We start from the raw sequence: 22,332 nt of genomic DNA, 5'->3' as shown, positions 1-22,332 counted from the left end.
AACCCAATTTAGATTAGTTGGATGAGTTGGAATTGCAGAGTGAAGGAAAAACAGCCAACAAGTGCTCCGCATATGTGGGAACTCCTTCAAGACTGTTGGAAAAGCATTCCAGGTGTAGCTGGTTGAGAGAATGCCAAGTGTGCAAATCTGTCAAGGCAAAGGGTGGCTGCTTTTGAAGAATATAAAATATATTTTGATTTGTCGAACACTATTTTATTTTTGGTTACTACATGATTCCATGTGTTTCATAGTTTTGATGTCTTCACTATTGTTCTGCAATGTAAAAAATTAATGAGAACCCTTCAATAAGTAGGTGTGTCTGAACTTTTGACTGGCACTGTACATGGTAAGCTAGAAACACATTTAACACAAATGTTGGTTAAACCCTTGAAGTGACTACCATAGTACTGTAGACTCCTTTTTCATAAGGATCTATTCAATGTATTTAGTTTGGATCTCTGCCTAGCTGATTGTCAGGGGTGGGTGGAGTGCTTTCAATATAAACAAGATGTATTGATTTATCAATCATTGGGCTGAACCCTGACCAATGAGGTTTCATTATTTTAATCTCTGGAAATGGCAGAAAAATGTATGACCTTATTAAATGTATTTTACCACTTGTGGTTTGTAGTGTACCACCCATATCGTTTTCCACTTTCACCCACGTTCTCTCTTGCAGTTGTCCTGCCCTTCAGAATTCATGTAGATCAACTGGTACTTGTGAAATGATTCAATGTTCCTTTTGATACTGTACACTTTTTACTACTAAGCTATCTGGAATTTAAGGTAATACGGAGGATAATTTTGCAATTTGATTATACATTTTATGTCCCCTTGAAGTATAAAAAAAATACTAAAATGTTTTATTGGCCTTACTGCTATTAGCCCATACAAATGCATCTAAAACAATCAGAAGTTTGTCCTGTATCTGAGAGACGGTGTAATCAGACCTCTACTTTTTCCACATTTTGTTTTAAAAATGGATTAAATTGTTTTCAATTTCTGAACAATATCCCATAATGACAAAGCAAAAACCATTTAATATACTTTGCTCTGTTCATCTTTCCCTTGATCCTGACTAGTCTCCCAGTCCCTGCTGCTGGAAAAGCATCCACACAGCATGATGCTGCCACCATGCTTTACCGTAGGATGGGTGTCAGGTTTCCTCCAGAAGTGTCACTTGGCATTCAGTCTAAAGAGTCAAATCTTGGGTTCATCAAACCAGATATTGTTTCTATTTTGGCAAACTCCAGAGGGCTGTCATGTGGCTTCCATCTGGCCACTCTACTTTACAGGCCTGATTTGGTTGAGTGGTGCTGCAGAGATGGTTGTCCTTCTGGAACTTTCTCCCATCTCCAGAGGAATTCCAGGATTTCTGGCAGAGAAGGGCCTTGGTCAGGGAGGTGACCAAGAACCCCCTGACCAAGGCTCTTCTTCCTCGATTTGCTCAGTTTGGAAGAGTTTTGGTTGTTCCAAACTTCTTCCATGTAAGAATAATAGAGGCCACTATCTTCTTGGAGACCTTCAATGCTGTATAAATGCTTTGGTAACCTTTCCCAGATCTGTACCTCGACATAATCCTGTCTCGGAGCTCTAAGGACAGTTCCTTCGACCTCATGGCTTGGTTTTACCTCTGACATCAAATTTGATTTGTCACATGCACCTAATACAACAGGTGTAGACCTTACAGTGAAATGCTTACTTGCAGGCCATTAATGAACAATGCATTTAACAAAAGACTCCCACAAAAGTAAGATAAGAATAACAAATAATTAAAGAACAGCTGTAAATAACAATAGCGGGGCTATATACAGTTGTTACCTGTACAGAGTCTATGTTCGGGGGCACCGGTGTCGAGGTAATATGTATATGTAGTTATAGTTATTAAAGTGACTACGCACAGATAACAGAGTAGCAGCAGTGTAGAAGAGGGGGGTGGGGGCAATGCAAATAGTCTGGGTAGCCATTTGATTAGATGTTCAGGAGTCTAATTGCTTGAGGGTAGATGCTTTTTAGAAGCCCCTTGGACCTAGACTTGGCGCTCCGGTACCGCTTCCTGTGAGGTAGCAGAGAGAACAGTATGACACAGGTGGCTGGAGTGTTTGATCATTTTTAGGTTCTTCCTCTGACACAGCCTGGTATAGGGGTCCTGGATGGCAGGAAGCTTGGCCCCGGTGATTACTGGGCCTTACGCACTACCCTCTGTGTAGTGCCTTGCGGTCGTAGGCTGAGCAGTTCCCATACCATGCAGTGATGCAACCCGTCAGGATGCTCTCAATGGTGTTGCTGTAAAACCTTTTTGAGGATCTGAGGACCCATGGCAAATCTTTTCTTGATGGGGAAGGGGTTTGGTCGTGCTCTCTTCATGACTGCCTTGGTGTGCTTGGACCATGCTAGTTTGTTGATGTGGATGCCAAGGAACTTGAAGCTCTCAACCTGCTCCACTACAGCCTCGTTGTTGAAAATGGGTGTATGCTCTGTCCTCCTTTTCCTGTAGTCCACAATCCTCTCCTTTTTATTGATCACGTTGAGAGGTTGTCCTTGTGCCACACGGTCAGTTCTCTGAACTCCCTATAGGCTGTCTTTTCGTTGTCGGTCATCAGGCCTACAACAGTGTCATCGGCAGACTTAATTATGGTGTTGGTGTCCTGCCTGGCTGTGCAGTCATGAGTGAATGGGGTTCAGGAGAGGACTGCGCATGCGCCCCTGTGTTGAGGAACAGCGTGAGGTATGTGTTGATGCCTTACCACCTGGGGGCAGCTTGTCAGGAAGTCCAGGATCCAGTTGCAGAGGGAGGTGTTTTAGTCCCAGGGTCCTTAGCTTAGTGATGAGCTTTGAGGGTACTATGGTGTTGAACGCTGAGCTGTAGTCAATGAATAGCATTCTCACACAGGTGTTCCTTTTTTGTCCAGGTGTGAAAGGGCAGTGTGGAGTGCAATAATCGCATTATCTGTGGATCTGTTTGGGTGGTATGCAAATTAGAGTGGGTCTAGGGTTTCTGGGATAATGGTGTTGATGTGAGCCATTACCTTAGAATTTTGGTCGGATTTAACAAATGGAGGGCGAGGGAGAGCTTTGTATGCTTCTCTGTGTGTGGAGTACTAGTGATCTAGATTATTTTCCCTCTGGATGCACATTTAACATGCAAATTGTATGCAAATTGTGTATGGGAGTGTATGGTTTCTGGGATAATGGTGTTGCGAGCCATGACTAGCCTTTCAAATGTTTTCATTGCTACAGCTGTGAGTGCTACGGTTCGGTTGTCATTTAGTCAGGTTGCCTTTGTCCCTGTGCCCAAGAACACTATGGTGGTCTGTTTGAAACAACATGTTGGTATTAGACTCAAACAGGAAGAGATTGAAAATGTCAGTGAAGACACTTGCCAGTTGGTCAGTGCGTACACGTCCTGGTAATCCATCGGGTCCTGCGACCTTGTGAATGTTGACATGTTTAAATGTTTTACTCATATCGGCTGCGGAGAGCGTGATCAGTCTGGAGCAGCTGATGCTCTCATGCTTGTTTCATTGTTACATGTCTCAAAGCGAGCATAGAAGTTATTTAGCTCGACTGGTAGGCTTGTCACTGAGCAGCTCTCGGCTGTGCTTCACTTTGTAGTCTGTAAATGTTTGCAAGCCTAAATACATTGAATTCTAAATAAATCACTGACAGTGTCACCAGCAAAGTACGATCACACAACCTCCATGCTTCACTGTGGGAACCACATATACAGAGAATTTGTTCTCCTACTCTGTGTCTGACAAAGACAGTGTTGGAATCAAAAATCAAAAATTTGGATAGGGCAGATTAACACTGGTCTAATATCCATTGCTTGTGTTTCTTGGCCCAGGCACATCTCTTCTTATTGATGTCCTTTAGTAGAGGATTCTTTGCAGAAATTTGACCATGTTACTTGAACTCTGAAGCATTTATTTGGGCTGCAATCATATGCTATTAACTAATTAACTTATCCTCTGCAGCAGAGGTAACTCTGGGTCTTTCTTTCCTGAGGCGGTCCTCATGAGAGCCAGTTTCATCGTAGTGCTTGATGGTTTTTGCGACTGCACCTGAAGGAACTTTCTAAGTTCTTTATTTTCCGGATTGACGGACCTTTATGACTTAACCTCTTACAGCCCCCCCCCCCCTACTTTGTGCAATTTCCGCCTGAAGACATACCCAAATCTAACAGCCTGTAGCTCAGGCACAGAACCAAGGATATGCATATTCTTGGTACCATTTGAAAGAAAACACTGAAGTTTGTGTACATGTGAATTGAATGTAGGAGAATATAACACAATAGATCTGGCTTAGATACAAAAGTATGTTTAAATTGTTTTATCTTTAAAATGAACAAGATACAACAAACATTCAGATAGGACGATGGGGACCATTTCAGTGAAAAATATGAGGGCAACAGTACTTGTGCAAAGTTTCAGAATGATAACTTCCAAAATGAGTGTGCTTCATTTATCATGAAGTCACCCAGGTGTCCCACACATGTGGCCAAATTGGTGAAGGTATACATTTTGAAACCAAACTATATACAAAATACCAAAATGGTATTCTAACACCCCCCCCCCCCCCCCCCCCACCCCAAAAAACAAATTATATATATTGGTGTACAATGATGTCATGACTTGTTGTCTTCAAATCGGTTTCTTTCAGTCAATACGTCCCGCGAAATGGCCCATGACCCATTGATTGTGTTAAACAAACCAGTTGATTGCAGTGAAACCAAACATGACTGGAAAAGTCACATTCTGTGTGGGTTATTTACCTGGAATGTGTCGTCGAAAATGGAATGAGACGGAATTCACGACACAAGCGGTTCACAAAATGTTTCGTGTTAGGCTATAAAAACAGATTTTATCAAACAAAAGATCATTAATTGTGTAACAATGGGCATTGGAATTGCAAACAGATTAAGATCGTCAAAGGTAAACAATTTATTTTAATGCATTTTGTGATTATGTTACGCCTGTGCTGGTTAAATTTATTTTGATTTTATGGGGCTCTATGCTCAAATAATCCCATCGTATTCTTTTGCAGTAAATCCTTTTTAAAATCTGACAACGCAGTTGGATTAGCAAGATTCTAGGCTTTCGATACATGTGAGACACTTGTATTTTCATGAACGTTTAATATGACTTTAAGTAGCGATCCATGCGCAGAGAGATTAAAGTAATGATGGACTGTTTCTCTTTGCTTTTTTGAGCTATTTTACCAAATAGGGCCATTTTTTTGTATACCACCCCTACCTTGTCACAACACAACTGATTGGCTCAAACGCATTTGAAGGAATAAAATTCCACAAATGATCTTTTAACAAGCTTTTTGATGCTTGTTGAGAGAATGCCAAAAGTGTGTAAAGCGGTCATAAAGGCAAAGGGTGGCTACTTTGAAGAATCTCATATTTTCATTTGTTACACTTTTTTGGTTACTACATGATTCCATATGTGTTATTTCATAGTTTTGATGTCTTCACTATTATAATGCAATGTAGAAAATAGTACAAATAAAGAAAATCCCTTGAATGAGTTGGTGTCCAATCTTGACGTGTGTGTGAAAGAAAAGCACCTTCAAATTGATCAGAAATACAGTTTAGACTTTGTTGTAAATGACTTGTAGCTGGAAACGGCAGGTTATTTTGTGGAATATCTGCATAGGTATACAGAGGCCCGTTATCAGCAACCATCACTCCTGTGTTCCAATGGCACGTTGTTAGCCAATGGCACGTTGTTAGCCAATCTGTGTATAATTTTAAAAGGCTAATGGCCAGAAACTGGAAGTTACATTAAATAGTACCCGCAAAACACCAGTCTCAACGTCAACAGTGTAGAGGCGACTCCGGGATGCTGGCCTTCGAGGCAGAGTTCCTCTGTCCAATGTCTGTGTTCTTTTGCCAGATCTTCAGTTTCTTGGCAATTTCTTGCATGGAATAGCCTTCATTTCTCATAACAAGAATAGACAAGTTTCAGACGGAAGTGAGTTGTTTCTGGCCATTTTGAGCCTGTAATCGAACCCACAAATGCTGATGCACCAGATATTCAACTAGTCTAAAGGCCAGTTTTATTACTTCTTTAATCAGAACAGATTTTTAACTGTACTAACATAACCCTTTTGCAATTGTCTAATGGTCAATTAGCCTTTTAAAATTATAAACTTGGATTAGTTAACACAACGTGCCATTGGAACACAGGAGTGATGGTGGCTGATAATGGTCCTCTGTATGCCTATGTGATCTACCGTTTCCAGCTACAATAGTAATTTACAAGATAATCAATGTCTACACTGTATTTCTGATCAATTTGGTGTTATTTTAATTAACAAAAATTGTGCTTCTAAGTGAACCCAAACTTGAATGGTAGTGTATGTATATGAGAACAAAACATACAAATGTGACATGCAACAATTTGTAATATTTGACTTTACAGTTACAGTTAAGGAAATCGGTCAATTTAAATTAATTCATTAGGCCATAATCTATGGATTTCACAGGACTAGGCAGGGGTGCTGCCATGGGTGAGCATAGGCCCACCCCACATGGGAGCCAGGCCCAGCCAATCAGACTGAGTTTTTCCCACAAGGGCTTTATTGCAGACAGAAATACTCAAAATGAGAGAAATAAGCTTTTTGTGCATATGGAAAATTCCTAGTATTTTTATTTATTTCAGCTCATGAAACATGGGGGGACGAACAATACGTGCCGTTTTTTAAATATTTTGTTCAGTGTACTTCCATAAATGTCTTTCAACTGGTACCAGGGGACGTTCAGATGAGTCTGAGGCCTATGGGCGTCTTAGAGCAAAACAATCGACATGTTCGTGTCAGTGAGGGTCATCTTTGCACAGAGGGCAGTCCCTCCAGGATTCTTCGTTTCTGTGATTCATTGCAAAATCAACGCATATGATGCAGTAGTTCGCAATTTTGACCAATTGCCACACTTTTTGCGAATAAGGGTCCAATCAAAAGCGGGTTTGTAATTTTTTACCAATTACTGCACTGTTACCTTGGAAAATGGCCCAATCAACCACACTTCAACAGTTTTTTTTTTTTTTTTTCCCCTCTCTCCTCCCTGGCCTGTCAGCATATTCGCGTGCCAAGATGGGTGATTGTTGATGGCTGACGGGCAGTATAATGAACAGAAATCAATCTCATTTGCCAACAAAAATAACAGCTAACGACCGTGCGAAACTATTTCCAAATGTTTTTGGAAACTAGAGAATGTCGACGATCAAGTCACATCAGCAGAGCATATGAGAATGTCAGAACAGTTCCCACAGCAGCGGCAGATCACCATGACTGAAGTGGTAGCAGGGAAGACTGTGGCAAGCCCTGAAAGAATCAAGTTGAGTGGCGTTTTACTCAAACTTTTACTCCGCTGGTTTTAGTGGGAGGGTCTGCTCTCTACCCAGTCTGTCTATGGAGAGTGCTGCTCAAAGCACTGAGTGCAATTTGTCAGCTTTGCTGTTTTAAACTCTCTAAAATGTAATATTTATCATGAAAGCACGATCTTTCTGGATTTTTAAAAATAAATGGAATAGTACATTTCAACCACAATTCTCTATTTTTACGTTCTCTCAATCTCCCTTACAACCCTTTCAGAAAAAGTCTTCAAAATTATTGCTTGTGATAACTTATTAGAAAGAAGTACTGATCCTCAAATTGAAAGAGATTGATCAGCTTTGAATATGTTAAGAGATGCATCCTGTGTTGATGGCAAGCCAGATGGAGAGGTGTGAATGGATTATGACAGATTAAGGTTAAAAGGAAAATAACCAAAATTGAGCACTTTAGATGTTCTAATTGTTTTTCTATTATGTATTCTGCTTAGTCGTCCTCAAACTGAGCACATGACTTTTATTGTTTTATATGAAATTGATATGAAATGTATAGCAGAGTTTCATAAAAGTTTATGCTTTTTTTGGCTGTAGAAATCACAAATCTTGCTAAATCTTGGAGTGATACAGGTCATATTAGTGTGTAGCTCATACTGTTCGGATGCTGCATACAGAAGTTGGCAGATCAGCTGTACCAACTTCAGATGAATCCCAAGTTGTGGTGGTCGTAGAGCAAAATGGAGAACACTCGTTTGCGTGAGTCATCTTTCCATAGAGGGGTTATAAGTTTGTAGTCAAACTATTTGGATGATTTTGTGAGACCGATTTTTGGGATGTCTCATTGTCTAACAAACTGCTCTAGCTCTTTCAACTTTCACCACAGATGCGGAAGTGTGACGTGTGGATCCAATGCAAAAAACAAAACAATTTCTAGCTGAAAATTACAGATCTTTTTTTATTATGATTCTTCGATTCAACCTTAGGGGGTTAAAAGTACAAGTATTTAAACTCAAGTTGAACAAAATGGATACTGGACAGTGACAGTCCACCAATAGTCTTAAGCTATATCCTCATAATAAACAGCACCCACATTTTACATAAGTGATGTCTTCCTCTGTACCCCAATGCATATATTCTTTCAATCAATGAATGTATTAAACTCGAATATATAAACTGTAGTTTAAAAAAAATTGTCTTCAAGCATTAGTTTGTCCAAAAACATGCTTGACTCTCATCTCTTGCCCAGTGACTCCTGCACAGGCAATGACCTAACATCACACTCAACCCTCTGTCACCAAATAGGCTGTACACCCTGCAGTTTCCTCTGGTGAAACCTGCCCACCTTGTCTTTGGATGTGTTTATGCAGGCGTTGTGCTTGTTGCTCTGCAGGTGATGCCAGTACTTGAGCAGTTCGTTGGGGTGAAACTGGTGGGAGGTTATGAGGTGGCTATACTTGCAGCTGGAGTAGGACACCCGCCAGTGGTTGAACAGGAACTCATTAGGCGGCGGCGTGGGTTCGATCCGCAGCTTGGCCAGGCAGATGCCCACGTAAACGTCCTCCAGATGCAGCCTGCGGATACCCAGGGAGGCCCTGTAGATCTTTCCAGCCAGGTCCCCTGAGAACACATAACCCGTTCCTGAGCAGAAAGTAGGGTACACCTCGCTGGGGTACAGCTCGGGGGGCATGTACCACTTGCTATTCTTGTTCCTGTTGGGTGCATAGCCCCTCATCAGGTAGCCCGTAATATAGTCCCGTTTAGGGTGCATCTCTGGCTGGAGCAGCTTGTGCACGAGATACTCTGTGTTGACAAACATGTCACTGTCTGTCTTCATGACATAGTTGGTGCCTGGGCAGTGCGTGGACACCCAGTGCATGCCCATCAGGGTTTTTATAGTCAGGTTGTTGTAAGTGTCCATGTAATCCTGCTGGATGATGTCATGGTGCCTCCGGCTCTCGGCCTCCAGGCTGCTCTGCTGCAGGCGGCCTACCCTGCCCTCCTTTACGCCTAACAGGAAGAGCCTAACAAAGCTTAGGCCCGGGACCATGCTCTCGTTCCCCCAGGTCTGCCGAATGGTCTCCCTGGCTTCCACCTGATTGCCCTCAGTGGCTATCAGCAGCACCAGGAATGGCTCTGGGTTGCCCTCTCGGCACTTGTCGGGCTCATTGATGATGTAAGGGTATGGCTCTGAGGTCAGCAGGCCCCTTAGCCCGATTTCCCCACTCAAGCTAGCATTAGCCGCCACTGAGTTCTCCAGTCCCGTAATCCCCTGTGGAAAGGAGGAGTCCTGAGGGGAACTGAGGTTGGCATTTCTTTCCGGAGGCGAAGGGGGAACCAGTGCATCCCTCCATAGAGTCTGTGAAGAGCTGTGATTCCCTTTTTCTTTGGTAGAGTGTAGTCCTCTTTCAGTGTAAGCCACTAGGTGCTCCCTCTGCCATGTTGGCCCCCTGAGGCCCGGTAGCCAGTCTTGATGGCCCAGGATGATCAGGAGCGAGAGGAGAGACAGTAGGCCAGCGACATGCGTGTAGCAGTGGCGGCGCCTCCACTGCATGGTGTCTGTGTACCACCTCACGTGGGCAGCCGTAACACACTCGGTCAGGTCAGGCGTATGCTGTGTGCGATATCGTTGATGAACCAAGTAATTAGTCGGGAGGTGGTGCATGTATTGAACCGTAACATTCAAGTCACTTTGAATTGTTGGTCAGTTGACAAACCTGCCCATATGTTTCAACCAGGTTCATGCGGTCTTCAGCAGAGGCCAACGTTTTTATCTAGGAGAAAAACAACAGTGATAATGTTAGCACAAGTTAAAACCATCAAACGCTTTGTCTAGGGTGACTGAGTGATTGTAGTGGTGTGATAACATACAGTGCATTGGGAAAGTATTCAGACATGTTGACTTTTTCCACATTTTGTTACGTTAAAGCCTTGTTCTAAAATGGATTGATGAGGGAAAAAAACATTTAATCTACACACTACCCCACAATGACAAAGCAAAAACAGTTTTTTGTGAATGTAAATATAAAAAAAACTACATTTTAAAATAGCATTCAGACCCTTTACTCAGTACTTTGTTGAAGCACCTTTTGGCATCGATTACAGCCTGGAGTCGTCTTGGGTATGACGCTGCAAGTTTGGCTTGGTCAGGCTCTGGAGACTGGCACATCGCGCACCGCTCACAAGCATACTACTCGCCAATGTCCAGTCCCTTGACTACAAGGTTGATGAAATCCGAGCAAGGGTAGTATTCCAGAGAGACATAAGAGACTAACATTCTTTGCTTCAAGGAAACATGGCTCACTCGAGACACTCTATCGGAGTCGGTACAGCCACCTGGTTTCTTCATGCATCTCGCCGACAGAATGTAGTATCTTTCTGGTAAGAAGAGGGACGGGGGTGTATGCCTTATGATTAACGAGACATGGTGTGATCATAACAACATACAGGAACTCAAGTCCTTCTGTTAACCTGATTTAGGATTCCTCACAATCAAATGTCGACCGCATTATCTACCAAGAGAATCCTCTTCGATTATAATCACAGCCGCATATATTCCACTTCCCCAAGCAGGCACATCGATGGCCCTAAACAAACTTTATTTGACTATGTAAACTGGAAACTACATATCCTGAGGCTGCATTCATTGTAGCTGGGGATTTTAACAAGGCTAATCTGAAAACAAGACTCCCTAAATTCTATCAGTATATCGATTTTGCTACGAGGGCTGGTAAAACCCTGGGAGGCCCCGGTGCACAACTGAGCAAGAGGACAAGTACAATAGTGTCTAGTTTGAGAAACAGACTCCTCACAAGTCCTCAACTGGCAGCTTCATTAAATAGTACCCACAAAACACCAGTCTCAACGTCAACAATGAAGAGCCGACTCTGGGATGCTGGCCTTCTAGGCAGAGTTGCAAAGAAACTGCTAGATCTCAGACTGGCCAATAAGAAGAAAAGATTAAGATGGGCAAAAGAACAGACACTGGACAGAGGAACTCTGCCTAGAAGGCCAGCGTCCCGTTATACAATAGTTAGTGGCACCCTTCTCTTTTAGCGCCTCTCTCCCTAACATTGACACCCACTTTCGACTGGTACTGTGTGTTACAATTTACATTTAAAAAAGGACTACTAATGTTGCTTTGCATGTGAGTCATGCAAGTCTAACTGGAGCCAGTTACTTTTGAGAGAAAATCAATCAAATTACTCTTAATGACATGCCACAGGATCTATTATTATACTTGTATTTACATGTGTATCAGTTTTTTAAACCCTCACTTTTAGATGTGTTATGAAGAGGAAACCAACATCCTGTTAGTGACTTCATAGCAAATCTTCTCTCTTAAATTGAGGGCTATTTGTGCCTTTCCTTGTAAGGAACCACCCTTGTGCATGATTACGGTTACTATCTAATATATGGGTGGACTAAATAAGTTAACTATGAAGATAAGATCTATGTCCTCAATCGCTCCTTTAGACAATTGGAGGAATTGATACTTGGATAAAGGTGTAAGCAAGAAGTGGGCACATTTGGCACAGCAACCCAAGCGAACTGAAAAAGTATGTTTAATTTAGATTGCTGTGAAAGCACTGCACTGTTTTCACATTTTTGGGCAACTAGTCCCCTGGAGTGGTGTGGGTTCTCTCACATTCGACTGGATTACATGCCGCTCTCTCAAAATACACCCCCCCCCAGACAAAGGGTTGTTTGTGAGAGCGCACAAAAGGTGCTAAAAAGCCAAATCCTTTATGTAGGCATCCTCTGGAATGCAAAGAAACATTAAACACACACACCCCAATGTGTTCTCAGGTTCTAAACAAAAATGAGCTCTCTAAGCTATATATTCCTTCCTAACAGCCAGCACCTGTGCATCAGTGTGTACATGGCAGCTTTTACTACCAAAACGCTCTTGTAAGAGCATGTGTGTTTTTGAGCTGTAATTGAGCACGCCGGACCAGAAGACATACCTGTTCCCCCAGTTCAAGTCGTTTCAGGGCAGTGCGGCGGGCTTGCTCCCCTCATCTCTCATCTACTAGGGCACAACAACCTGCCCATGACTCTGCCCAGTGCTGCTGCCAGCTTCAATGGTTTATCTATTTCTTCCTGTCCACCACACACCGTGGCTCACCTCTCAGCTCCATCTCACGGTTACCGTTTTATCGCTGCTTTTCTCTCTGTGTGTGGTGGCCCAATAACGGTGCGACTGCTTCTATGGATCCCGCTTTGGCCGGTGTCGTTCCTTCTCTGCCATGTTTTTCAATGCCTTTTGCTGCGAACGCACCCACACGCGCAGAGCGATCCCTCCCTTGGTTTTAAATATGACTCATTGTCAAATTCACTCGGGCACACTGGCTCTTGGTGCCAGTGTGTGTGTAGAGCACCCGAGCTACATTCTCTTCATCCACGGTGCTCTCTGTGTCACTTATGTCTCTTCTGTCCCCACACGCTTCCCCTCTATCAACCTCCCTCGCTCCCTATCTCTCTTGCTGTGCTATCGCTCTGTCGCATCTGCTCTAGCTGGTGGGGGCTACTGAGGGGGGCAGGGCTGTTTTCTCTATGGTCTGATGGATAGTTGCAGGCTTGGTGACAGTATGCTAGTGTTGTCACGATACCAGATTTTAGTGTTGCACGGTATACCGGTACCACTGTAATGTCACGGTACCAAAACGCCAGGTTTACTTATAATACCAACATTTTAGAATACCGTAGTACCGTGTCTTATATACTACCGACTTTTTCAGTCCTACCAATCTAAAAAATCTGCTGGCTCCTGTTATAAAATGTTCATAAAGTCTGTTTTTGTTTCAATTCAGTTGAATTTAATAAGCAACAGCCACTAGTCTCTTGTATGCACTGGTCCAATATCCACTTCACTTTCATGCGCATATCATGTGTGGCAGCTGTAATCAGCCAGCTGCATCCCCTACATGCCTTTACCTGCTTTTCTCCGTCCTCTCTTCACGTGCGTCTATTCCTCTGTCAGTTTTAGAAATATATAATTTAGCCGTGATGGCGAGCAGGGATGCAGTCCCTGATGAGTCTTCTGTTAGATTTGTGCATTTGTTACATTGTATCATTATCACTTGTTATAACCAAGAGTACAGGCTAGTCTGAGTAGACTTTGAAAGTTCACTGTCATGCAGCCTCAGCTTCAGTGTCAGCGAGGGAACATATAGCACCACTTTGTGACAGGCATGCTTACAGCAAAGAGAAATGTTTTTTGTCTCTAGCCTAAACTGTTAAAAAAAATATGACCCATTTTTACTGGATGTGCCTTTCTCCCCTTTTTTAATCGGGATTCACGCTCATTTTATATACGGGCCATTTTAAACTAGTCCCGTGTTGCTATTTATTGGTTTGATTACAAATGTTATGTAAATATGAAAAATATTTTGGCTGGTAAAAAATAATCTCAGTGGCTGGTAGATTTTTTTTTTTTTTTTTTTTTTCTGCCACAGTGGCTGGGGGACCAAAAAGGTAATTTTAGGCCCTGGTTCGGATCATTACAATTTTTTTAAATGTACCGAAGAAAAATAAAGTATCCCTTTACAATTCTCGTTGAGAGCATGGCTCTTCTGTGGCTTGTTGTGCAGGCCTATGACTGGCATTCCAGTCAGGCCAGTGTTGATGTAGTTTAAGCAGCTTGACTTCCAGACTATCCCAGCAAAGCTGCTGATTCACTAATCTGTCTGTGAGGCCAGTAGATCATGAATAGGAAAGAGAAGACAGTGGGAAAGAAACTAGATGCGAGGGAGATTAACCTCTTCAGTCGACCCTCTACTTTTTTGAACATTCTGTTAAAAATCGCGCAACTTTTCAGCGCCCTGCTACTCAGGCCAGGAATATAGTATATGCATATGATCAGTATGTGTGGATAGAAAACACTCAGACGTTTATAAAACTGGTTAAATCATGGCTGTGACTATAACAGAACGTGCGTTTCATCGAAAAGTGCAAGAAAATCTGATCGCTGAAAATGGAAATAGATATCCATGCGCCACTTCCAGGAATTGTTCAAAGTGAACCGAATTACATGAAGCCGAGGTTTCAGTGCCTACAGCTTCCACACGATGTCTAGAGTCTTGTCATTTGATTCAGCTTTGATTCTTGGTCAAACCGACTCAAGGGAACCGATTCCCTCCGGTCTCCAACCGGATGTTTTGGTCGAGCTCTCCCCAGACATCTTTTCGAGACTGACAGCTATAGAATTTCCATCGCCTCCTGATGAATTTTATCGCTTATTAACGTGTACTAATACCTAAAGTTGCATTACAAAAGTATTTCGAAGTGTTTTGTGAAAGTTTATCGTCGACTTTTTGGGTGTTACATGCTATCAGATAATAGCTTCTCATGCTTTCGCCGAAAAGCATTTTAAAAATCTGACTTGTTGCCTGGATTCACAACGAGTGTAGCTTTAATTCAATACCCTGCATGTGTATTTTAATGAACGTTTGAGTTTTAACTAATACTATTAGCATTTAGCGTAGCGCATTTGCATTTCCAGAGCTCTAGATGGGACGCCTGCGTGCCAGGTAGGAGCAAGAGGTTAAGGGACAACAGCTCTAGAGGGATGGACCAAAAACCTTTGCAGGGGCAGAGGCCCCCCATACAGGTTTACTAACTTTTTGACTGGACTGGAGGACTATTGGCCTAGTATTGACTGATTTTGAGAGTTAGGGTGACCAATGTCATTAAGAATTGGCACCAAAATACAGGCCTACATAGAAATGGTTACTTATATTTTCTACATACTTGGAGAATCATACTTGAATACTCCTCGCATCCTTCCTCATCCTCAAACCCCATTGGATGACAGTCACACGTCCCTCCACTCTGACCACCTCCAATTGATTTTGGAGAGAGAGGGCGCGAGGAATTTGAAATTGAAATTCTCCCTTGGACTAGATGGACAAAATGTGTATTAAACCGCCATTCTAACTCAAGCCTTTATTGGTGGACGATGTGCGCTATCTGGACAGCTAAATTAATCTGATAAAATATTCACAGTTCATTATTTTGACAATACAAAACAGGCTTGCATAATTTATTGCATAAGAACTTTAATGTACCACAATAATACATTTAAAAAGCAGCCCATGGGCCCGGGATTTTCATTGCATTCTCTTGACTCTGCCCTGAACTATTGAATCATATCTGTCATCTACAACTCACAAGTCTGTGCTGCTGCTCATGGAGTTAACTGACAAATCTGCAGGAAGCCGATGCATTAGGAGTTCTGAGTAAGATATGTTTTCATATAATTTATCTATATAACTCCAAACTCTGCGTCTCTGAACAGATGGCTCTGGTCACAGCAGTTTTCCCTACCATTCAATCTGCCACCTAACTGTGTTGGAAAATAATCTATGGGAAACACTGGGTCAACTGGTGACTCTTCATGAAGTTCTGTGGACCGTGTTCCATACATCTCCAATAAAATAAGAGACAAAATAATTAGTCAACCTGCTAGTAGAAATCCAACAGGAACCAATGTGTCAAAGCAACATTGCCAGTATTTCAGGAAGTGCTTCAGGGTGGAGTTTCTCCTAGATTCTAATCTAGAATCAGCTTCCCTTCCCCAATCCTAACCTGAACCATTAGGCGGAAATGGAAAACTGACCCACCGAGGTTCTGGAAAACGGTTCCTTTTTTTTCCTGTACTGAGCAAATTTCAGGTCTGCTGAGTGCAAACTTGAACTTTGAAAATTCTGTGGAACTTCCAGCATGTGTTTACTGTGAACACTGAGGCTGTACCCACTTTGAGTTTCAGACTGTGGTCAAATAGGCTTCTGTGGATGATCATAATGTAGACCTACCAGAGTGGCCTACCATCAAAAACAAAATGCATCCCATAACATTTGAACATGGAAATGGCTGTTCTATCATGCAGTGTAAAATGTAGGCTTACATTCCACGAGACTTTTGTGGAAAAAACGTGCAGGACTTGACGTTAACTTGTTTATCCACTTGACCTTCAGACAAGAAGGTGACTGAAAATGTTTGAAAGAAACCACTTTAAAAATAAAATGCATTATTATTCCCATACCGTTTATTACAGAGAATCAGATCAATGCTACCCTCTGCCGTATTGGCTACGTAGATTAGTCAAGCTTGTCTCAAAATACAACAGTCCTACGTGTCAATGCAATATAATCAGATGCGTTCTGCCTACAACAAAATAGTTTGCATAGTTTTGCATACTAATGAGTCTTGCATAGTTTGTTTTGGTATGTTGCATTAAAAGTTGATAATGTTGATTTGATCACAATTTCCACCATAAAGAAAAGCATTGAGTGTTAACTAAGGGGGGCGGGGGGGCTGAGTGAAGTTCATTCGCAGGCTTATTTCTAATGCGCGCAGCTTAGAGGGAATATTGGGTCTGGGTTAGTGATACAACCACTGGTTTGAGTCCCAGGCTCTGGCCGGATCGACACTTGAGAGCTCTGACAGTATCAACACTTAACAACCCCCCTGTAAATGTTTATACAGCTCTTCTTTGAAGCCGAGCTCTGGGACTGTCATTAGATGATGAATTACCACTAGACCTTAGAGGGTGTGACCCTTGATACACTCATCAGACTAGATGCACACCCCTTCCAAGGGGAATTGGCCTGAGGGAGGAGGGAGCAACAGACATCATACACAACACTGAGGCTCTTGATATGGACAATATATACAGTGCAATCGGAAAGTATTCAGATCCCTTCTCTTGTTCCAACAATTTGTTGCGTTACAGCCTTATTCTAAGTCTACACACTAACCCATGATGACAAAGCGAAAATAGGTTTTAGAGATGTTTGCAAATTTAGTAAAAATGATAAACCGATATCTTATTTACTTAAGTATTCAGGCCCTTTGCTATGAGACTTGAAATTGAGCTCCGGTGCATCCTGATCATATTTGGATGTTTCTACAACTTGATTGGAGTCCACCTATGGTCAATTTAAATTGATTAAACATGATTTTGAAAGGCACACACACCTGTCTATATAATGCCCAACAATTGACATTGCATGTCAGAGCAAAAACCAAGCCGTGAGGTCAAAGGGATTGTCCGTAGAGCTCCAAGACAGGCGGCGATTAATTTATTGATGCACCCATCCCGTTAGCGGGATCATTTACGTCAACATCAGCTGGAATGCAGCGCGCCAAATTCAAATGTAATTTTCATTAAATCACAAGTGCAATATTGCAAAACACAGTTTAGCTTGTTGTTAATCCACCTGGCGTGTCAGATTTCAATAAAGCTTTTTGTCGAAAGCTATAAAAGCGTTTATGTAAGAACATCTCTCATTAGACAAAATACACTGCTCAAAACAAAAAAGGGAACACTTAAACATCACAATGTAACTCCAAGTCAATCACACTTCTGTGAAATCAAACTGTCCACTTAGGAAGCAACACTGATTGACAATAGATTTCACATGCTGTTGTGCAAATGGAATAGACAACAGGTGGAAATTATAGGCATTTAGCAAGACACCCCCAATAAAGGAGTGGTTCTGCAGGTGGGGACCACAGACCACTTCTCAGTTCCTATGCTTCCTGGCTGATGTTATGGTCATTTTTGAATGCTGGCGGTGCTTTCACTCTAGTGGTAGCATGAGAAGGAGTCTACAACCCACACAAGTTGCTCAGGTAGTGCAGCTCATCCAGGATGGAACATCAATGCGAGCTGTGGCAAGAAGGTTTGCTGTGTCTGTCAGCGTAGTGTCCAGGGCATGGAGGCGCTACCAGGAGACAGGCCAGTACATCAGGAGACGTGGAGGAGGCCGTAGGAGGGCAACAACCCAGCAGCAGCAGGACCGCTACCTCCGCCTTTGTGCAAGGAGGAGCAGGAGGAGCATTGCCATAGGCCTGCAAAATGACCTCCAGCAGGCCACAAATGTGCATGTGTTTGTTTCTGACCGTTTGAGCAGACTCCATGAGGGTGGTATGAGGGCCCGATGTCCACAGGTGGGAGTTGTGCTTACAGCCCAACACCGTGCAGGACGTTTGGCATTTGCCAGAGAACACCAAGATTGGCAAATTCGCCACTGGCGCCCTGTGCTTTTCACAGATGAAAGCAGGTTCACACTGAGCACATGTGACAGACGTGAGAGTCTGGAGACGCCGTGGAGAACTTTCTGCTGCCTGTAACATCCTCCAGCATGACCGGTTTGGCGGTGGGTCAGTCATGGTGTGGGGTGGCATTTCTTTGGGGGGCCGCACAGCCCTCAATGTGCTCGCCAGAGGTAGCCTGACTACCATTAGGTACCGAGGTGAGATCCTCAGACCCCTTGTGAGACCATATGCTGGTGCGGTTGGCCCTGGGTTCCTCCTAATGCAAGACAATGCTAGACCTCATGTGGCAGTTCCTGCTAGATGAAAGCATTGATGCTATGGACTGGGCCGGCCGTTCCCCAGACCTGAATCCAATTGAGCACATCTGGGACATCATGTCTCGCTCCATCCACCAACGCCACATTTCACCAGACTGTCTAGGAGTTGGCGGATGCTTTAGTCCAGGTCTGGGAGGAGATCCCTCAGGAGACCATCCGCCGCCACCTCAGGAGCATGTCCAGGCGTTGTAGGGAGGTCATACAGGCACATGGAGGCCACACACACTACTGAGCCTCATTTTGACTTGTTTTAAGGACATTACATCATAGTTGGATCAGCCTGTAGTGTGGTTTTACACTTTAATTTTGAGTGTCACTCCAAATCCAGACTTCCATGGGTTGATAAATTTGATTTCCATTGATCATTTTTGCGTGATTTTTGTTGTCAGCACATTCAACTATGTAAAGAAATGTAATACATTCAGTTCTAGGATGTGTTATTTTAGAGCAGTGTATTACAAACCGCTAGCCGCCAAGTAGATTGGTCACGAAAGTCAGAAAAGCAATAAATTAAATTTGATGATCTTCAGATGTTTTCACTCACGAGACTCCCAGTTACACAATAAATGTTCCTTTTGTTCCATAAAGATTATTTTAATATCCAAAATACCTCCATTTGTTTGGCGAGTTATGTTCAGAAATCCATAGGCTTGAGCGGTCACGACATCGCAGACAAATTCCAAATACACAGCCAAAAACTCTGGGGACACCCTGCTATACACTGACGCGATGTGATCTTTCTCACTAATGTTTTCAAAATAAAAGCCTGAAACTGTCTAAAGACTGTTCACAACATGGGTAAGCCATAGGAGAAGGAATATGATTGATATCCTTTTAAATGGAGGGAAGGCATTCAAAGGAACATGGAGCTTTCAAAATAGAGGCCACTTCCTGGTTGAATTTTCCTCAAGTTTTCATCTGCAATATCAGTTCTGTTATACTCAGACAATATTTTGACAGTTTTGGAAACTTTAGAGTTTTCTATCCTAATCTGACAATTATATGCATTTTCTAGATTCTGGGCCTGAGAAATAGGCAGTTAAATTTGGGTATGTTTTTCATCCAAAAATCTAAATACTGCCCCCTATACTCAACAGGTTAAAGGTGTTTCAACAAAGTACTGAGTAAAGGGTCTGAATACTTATGTAAATGTGATATTACATCTGCTAACATTTCTAAACATTTAATCCATTTAGAATAAGGCTGTAACGTGACAAAATATGGAAAAAGTCTAGGTCTGAATACTTTCCAAATACATTGTAAATATGTTGTAGACGAGTCCGAGTTGGATGGAACTTGCTTACCCTATGCCAATATGTAGGGTTGGCTTTTCATTCATCAGGCTGTAGGTTGACCGTTGTGTTTTTGTTTGTGTGTTTCAGGAGGGAGCGTCTGCCAGAAAGGCCCAGACACCAGCCCTGCAGCCCGTCCCCAGACCAGGTCTGTATATCTGTCACCACCAAAGTAGGTGACATGAAAACATTGTGTTAATGTAGGCCCTTTGTAGACACAGCTTTCCCAGTGTTTCAAAGCACCTGTATCAGCAGTCACCACCAACCCTGGCCCAAAAAGTAACTTTTAGAACTGGGTTGGAATAAAACCTTGCACGTCACATTGAGCCCCCCGCGGTGTGCATGGTTTCATTACAGCACAGTACTCAAACACCTGATTCAAGACCTTTATTGGTTGAATCTTGTGTTTTTTTAATGGGCAGGCCTGCAGAGCCTGTTACTCTCAAGGACTGGAATTAGTGGTTGACTCAAACAGTCGTGGCCAAAAGTTTTGAGAATGACACAAATATAAATTTTCAGTCTGCTGCCTCAGTTTGTAGGATGGCAATTTGCATATACTCCAGAATGTTATGAAGAGTGATCAGATGAATTGCAATTATAATTGCAAAGTCCCTCTTTGCCATGCAAATGAACTGAATCCCCCCAAAAATATTTCCACTGAATTTCAGCCCTGCCACAAAAGGACCAGCTGACATGTCAGTGATTCTCTAGGTAACACAGGTGTGAGTGTTGACGAGGACAAGGCTGGAGATCACTCTGTCATGCTGATTGAGTTCGAATAACAGACTGGAAGCTTCAAAAGGAGGGTGGTGCTTGGAATCATTATTCTTCCTCTGTCAACCATGGTTACCTGGAAGGAAACACATCATCATTGCTTTGCACAAAAATGGCTTCACAGGCAAGGATATTGCCGCCAGTAAGATTGCACCTAAATCTACAATTTATTGGATCATCAAGAACTTCAAGGAGAGTAGTTAAATTGTTGTGAAGAAGGCTTCAGGGCACCCAAAATAGGCCAGCAAGCGCCAGGACCGTCTCCTAAAGTTGATTCAGCTGCGGGATCGAGGCACCACCAGTACAGAGCTTGCTCAGGAATGGCAGCAGGCAGGTGTGAGTGCATCTGCATGCACAGTGAGGTGAAGACTTTTGGAGGATTGCCTGTTGTCAAGAAGGGCAGCAAAGAAGCCACTTCTCTCCAGGAAAAACATCAGGGACAGACTGATATTCTGAAAAAGGTACAGGGATTGGACTGCTGAGGACTGGGTAAAGTAATGTTCTCTGAATCCCCTTTCTGATTGTTTGGGGCATCTGGAAAAAAGCTTGCCAGAAGAAAAGGTGAGCACTACCATCAGTCCTGTGTCATGCCAACAGTAAAGAATCCTGAGACCATTCATGTGTGGGGTTGCTTCGCAGCCAAGGGAGTGGGCTCACTCAATTCTGCCTAAGAACACAGCCATGAATAAAGAATGGTACCAACACATCCCCCGAGAGCCACTTCTCCCAACCAACAGTTTGGTGACAAACAATGCCTTTTCCAGCATGATGGAGCACCTTGCCATAAGGCAAAAGTGATCATTAAGGTCCTCGGGAACAAAACATCGATATTTTGGGTCCATGGCCAGGAAACTCCCCAGACCTTAATCCCATTGACAATTTGTGGTCTATCCTCAAGAAGCGGGTGGACAAACAAAAACCCACAAATTCTGAAACTCCATGCATTGATTATGCAAGAATGGGCTGCCATCAGCCAGGATGTGGCCCAGAAGTTAATTGACAGCATGCCTGGACAGATTGCAGAGGTCTTGGGAAAAAAAAGGGTCAACACTGCAAATATTGACTCTTTGCATCAACTTCATGTAATTGTCAATAAAAGCCTTTGACACTTGTGAAATGCTTGTAATTATACTTCAGTATTCCATAGTAACATCTGACAAAAATATCTAAAGACACTGAGGCAGCAGACTTTGTGAAAATTAATATTTGTGTCATTCTCAACTTTTGGCCATGACTGTACATGTAGACAGCTTTCCATGTACTACTACATCATGTTCCTGCCATTTGAAACACTTTGTAGTCTTTCTCAGGACAACTGATGTTTGCTTCAAGGTTGTGACCTAAGCCAAACGTAAGGGATGGTAAGATTCACAGATAAGCATCCGTCCCAATAAGCATCTGTCCTGGGTGCCCAAAGCAATCCATATTAAACATGCATCAGTAATGGGAAATAAAATTAACACCTGCCAAATGTGGGTCAATTTAGGTATTGGCGGGTAATACTGCCTATTTCACCAGCCACGTTGGCGGGTGGTCAATTTGCAAGGCTCT

At 42.8% G+C, this 22,332-nt stretch overlaps 2 protein-coding genes across 11 annotated transcripts in view; one reads left to right on the top strand and one right to left on the bottom strand.

Moving 5' to 3' along the window:
• The window catches only part of LOC124009167 (parafibromin-like), a 63,248-nt gene that overhangs the window by 22,745 nt on the left and 18,171 nt on the right, over window positions 1–22,332 (top strand). For all 3 annotated transcript variants that reach the window (XM_046320713.1, XM_046320715.1, XM_046320714.1), the window contains one exon: window positions 20,098–20,155. In XM_046320713.1, the coding sequence (XP_046176669.1) occupies window positions 20,098–20,155 (58 nt within the window). The remainder of the gene's footprint in view (window positions 1–20,097; window positions 20,156–22,332) is intronic.
• Window positions 8,273–22,332, bottom strand: part of LOC124009169 (beta-1,3-galactosyltransferase 2-like) — a 33,180-nt gene continuing 19,120 nt past the window's right edge. For 3 of the 8 annotated variants that reach the window (XM_046320717.1, XM_046320716.1, XM_046320723.1), the window contains 2 exons: window positions 10,052–10,108; window positions 8,273–9,948 (listed from right to left, as the gene is read on the bottom strand). In XM_046320717.1, the coding sequence (XP_046176673.1) occupies window positions 8,629–9,948; window positions 10,052–10,108 (1,377 nt within the window). In that variant the 3' untranslated portion in view covers window positions 8,273–8,628. Of the gene's footprint in view, window positions 10,109–10,420; window positions 10,817–12,301; window positions 12,877–22,332 lie in introns of those variants that run through there. The other 5 variants (XM_046320722.1, XM_046320724.1, XM_046320718.1 and 2 more) reach the window with 5 other exon arrangements.

This window comes from Oncorhynchus gorbuscha, linkage group LG22, assembly GCF_021184085.1.
Source record: "Oncorhynchus gorbuscha isolate QuinsamMale2020 ecotype Even-year linkage group LG22, OgorEven_v1.0, whole genome shotgun sequence".
Classification (NCBI taxonomy): Eukaryota; Metazoa; Chordata; class Actinopteri; order Salmoniformes; family Salmonidae; genus Oncorhynchus; species Oncorhynchus gorbuscha.
The sequence above is the reverse complement of the archived record's forward strand: the minus strand, read 5'-3'. Positions and strand labels throughout refer to the sequence as shown.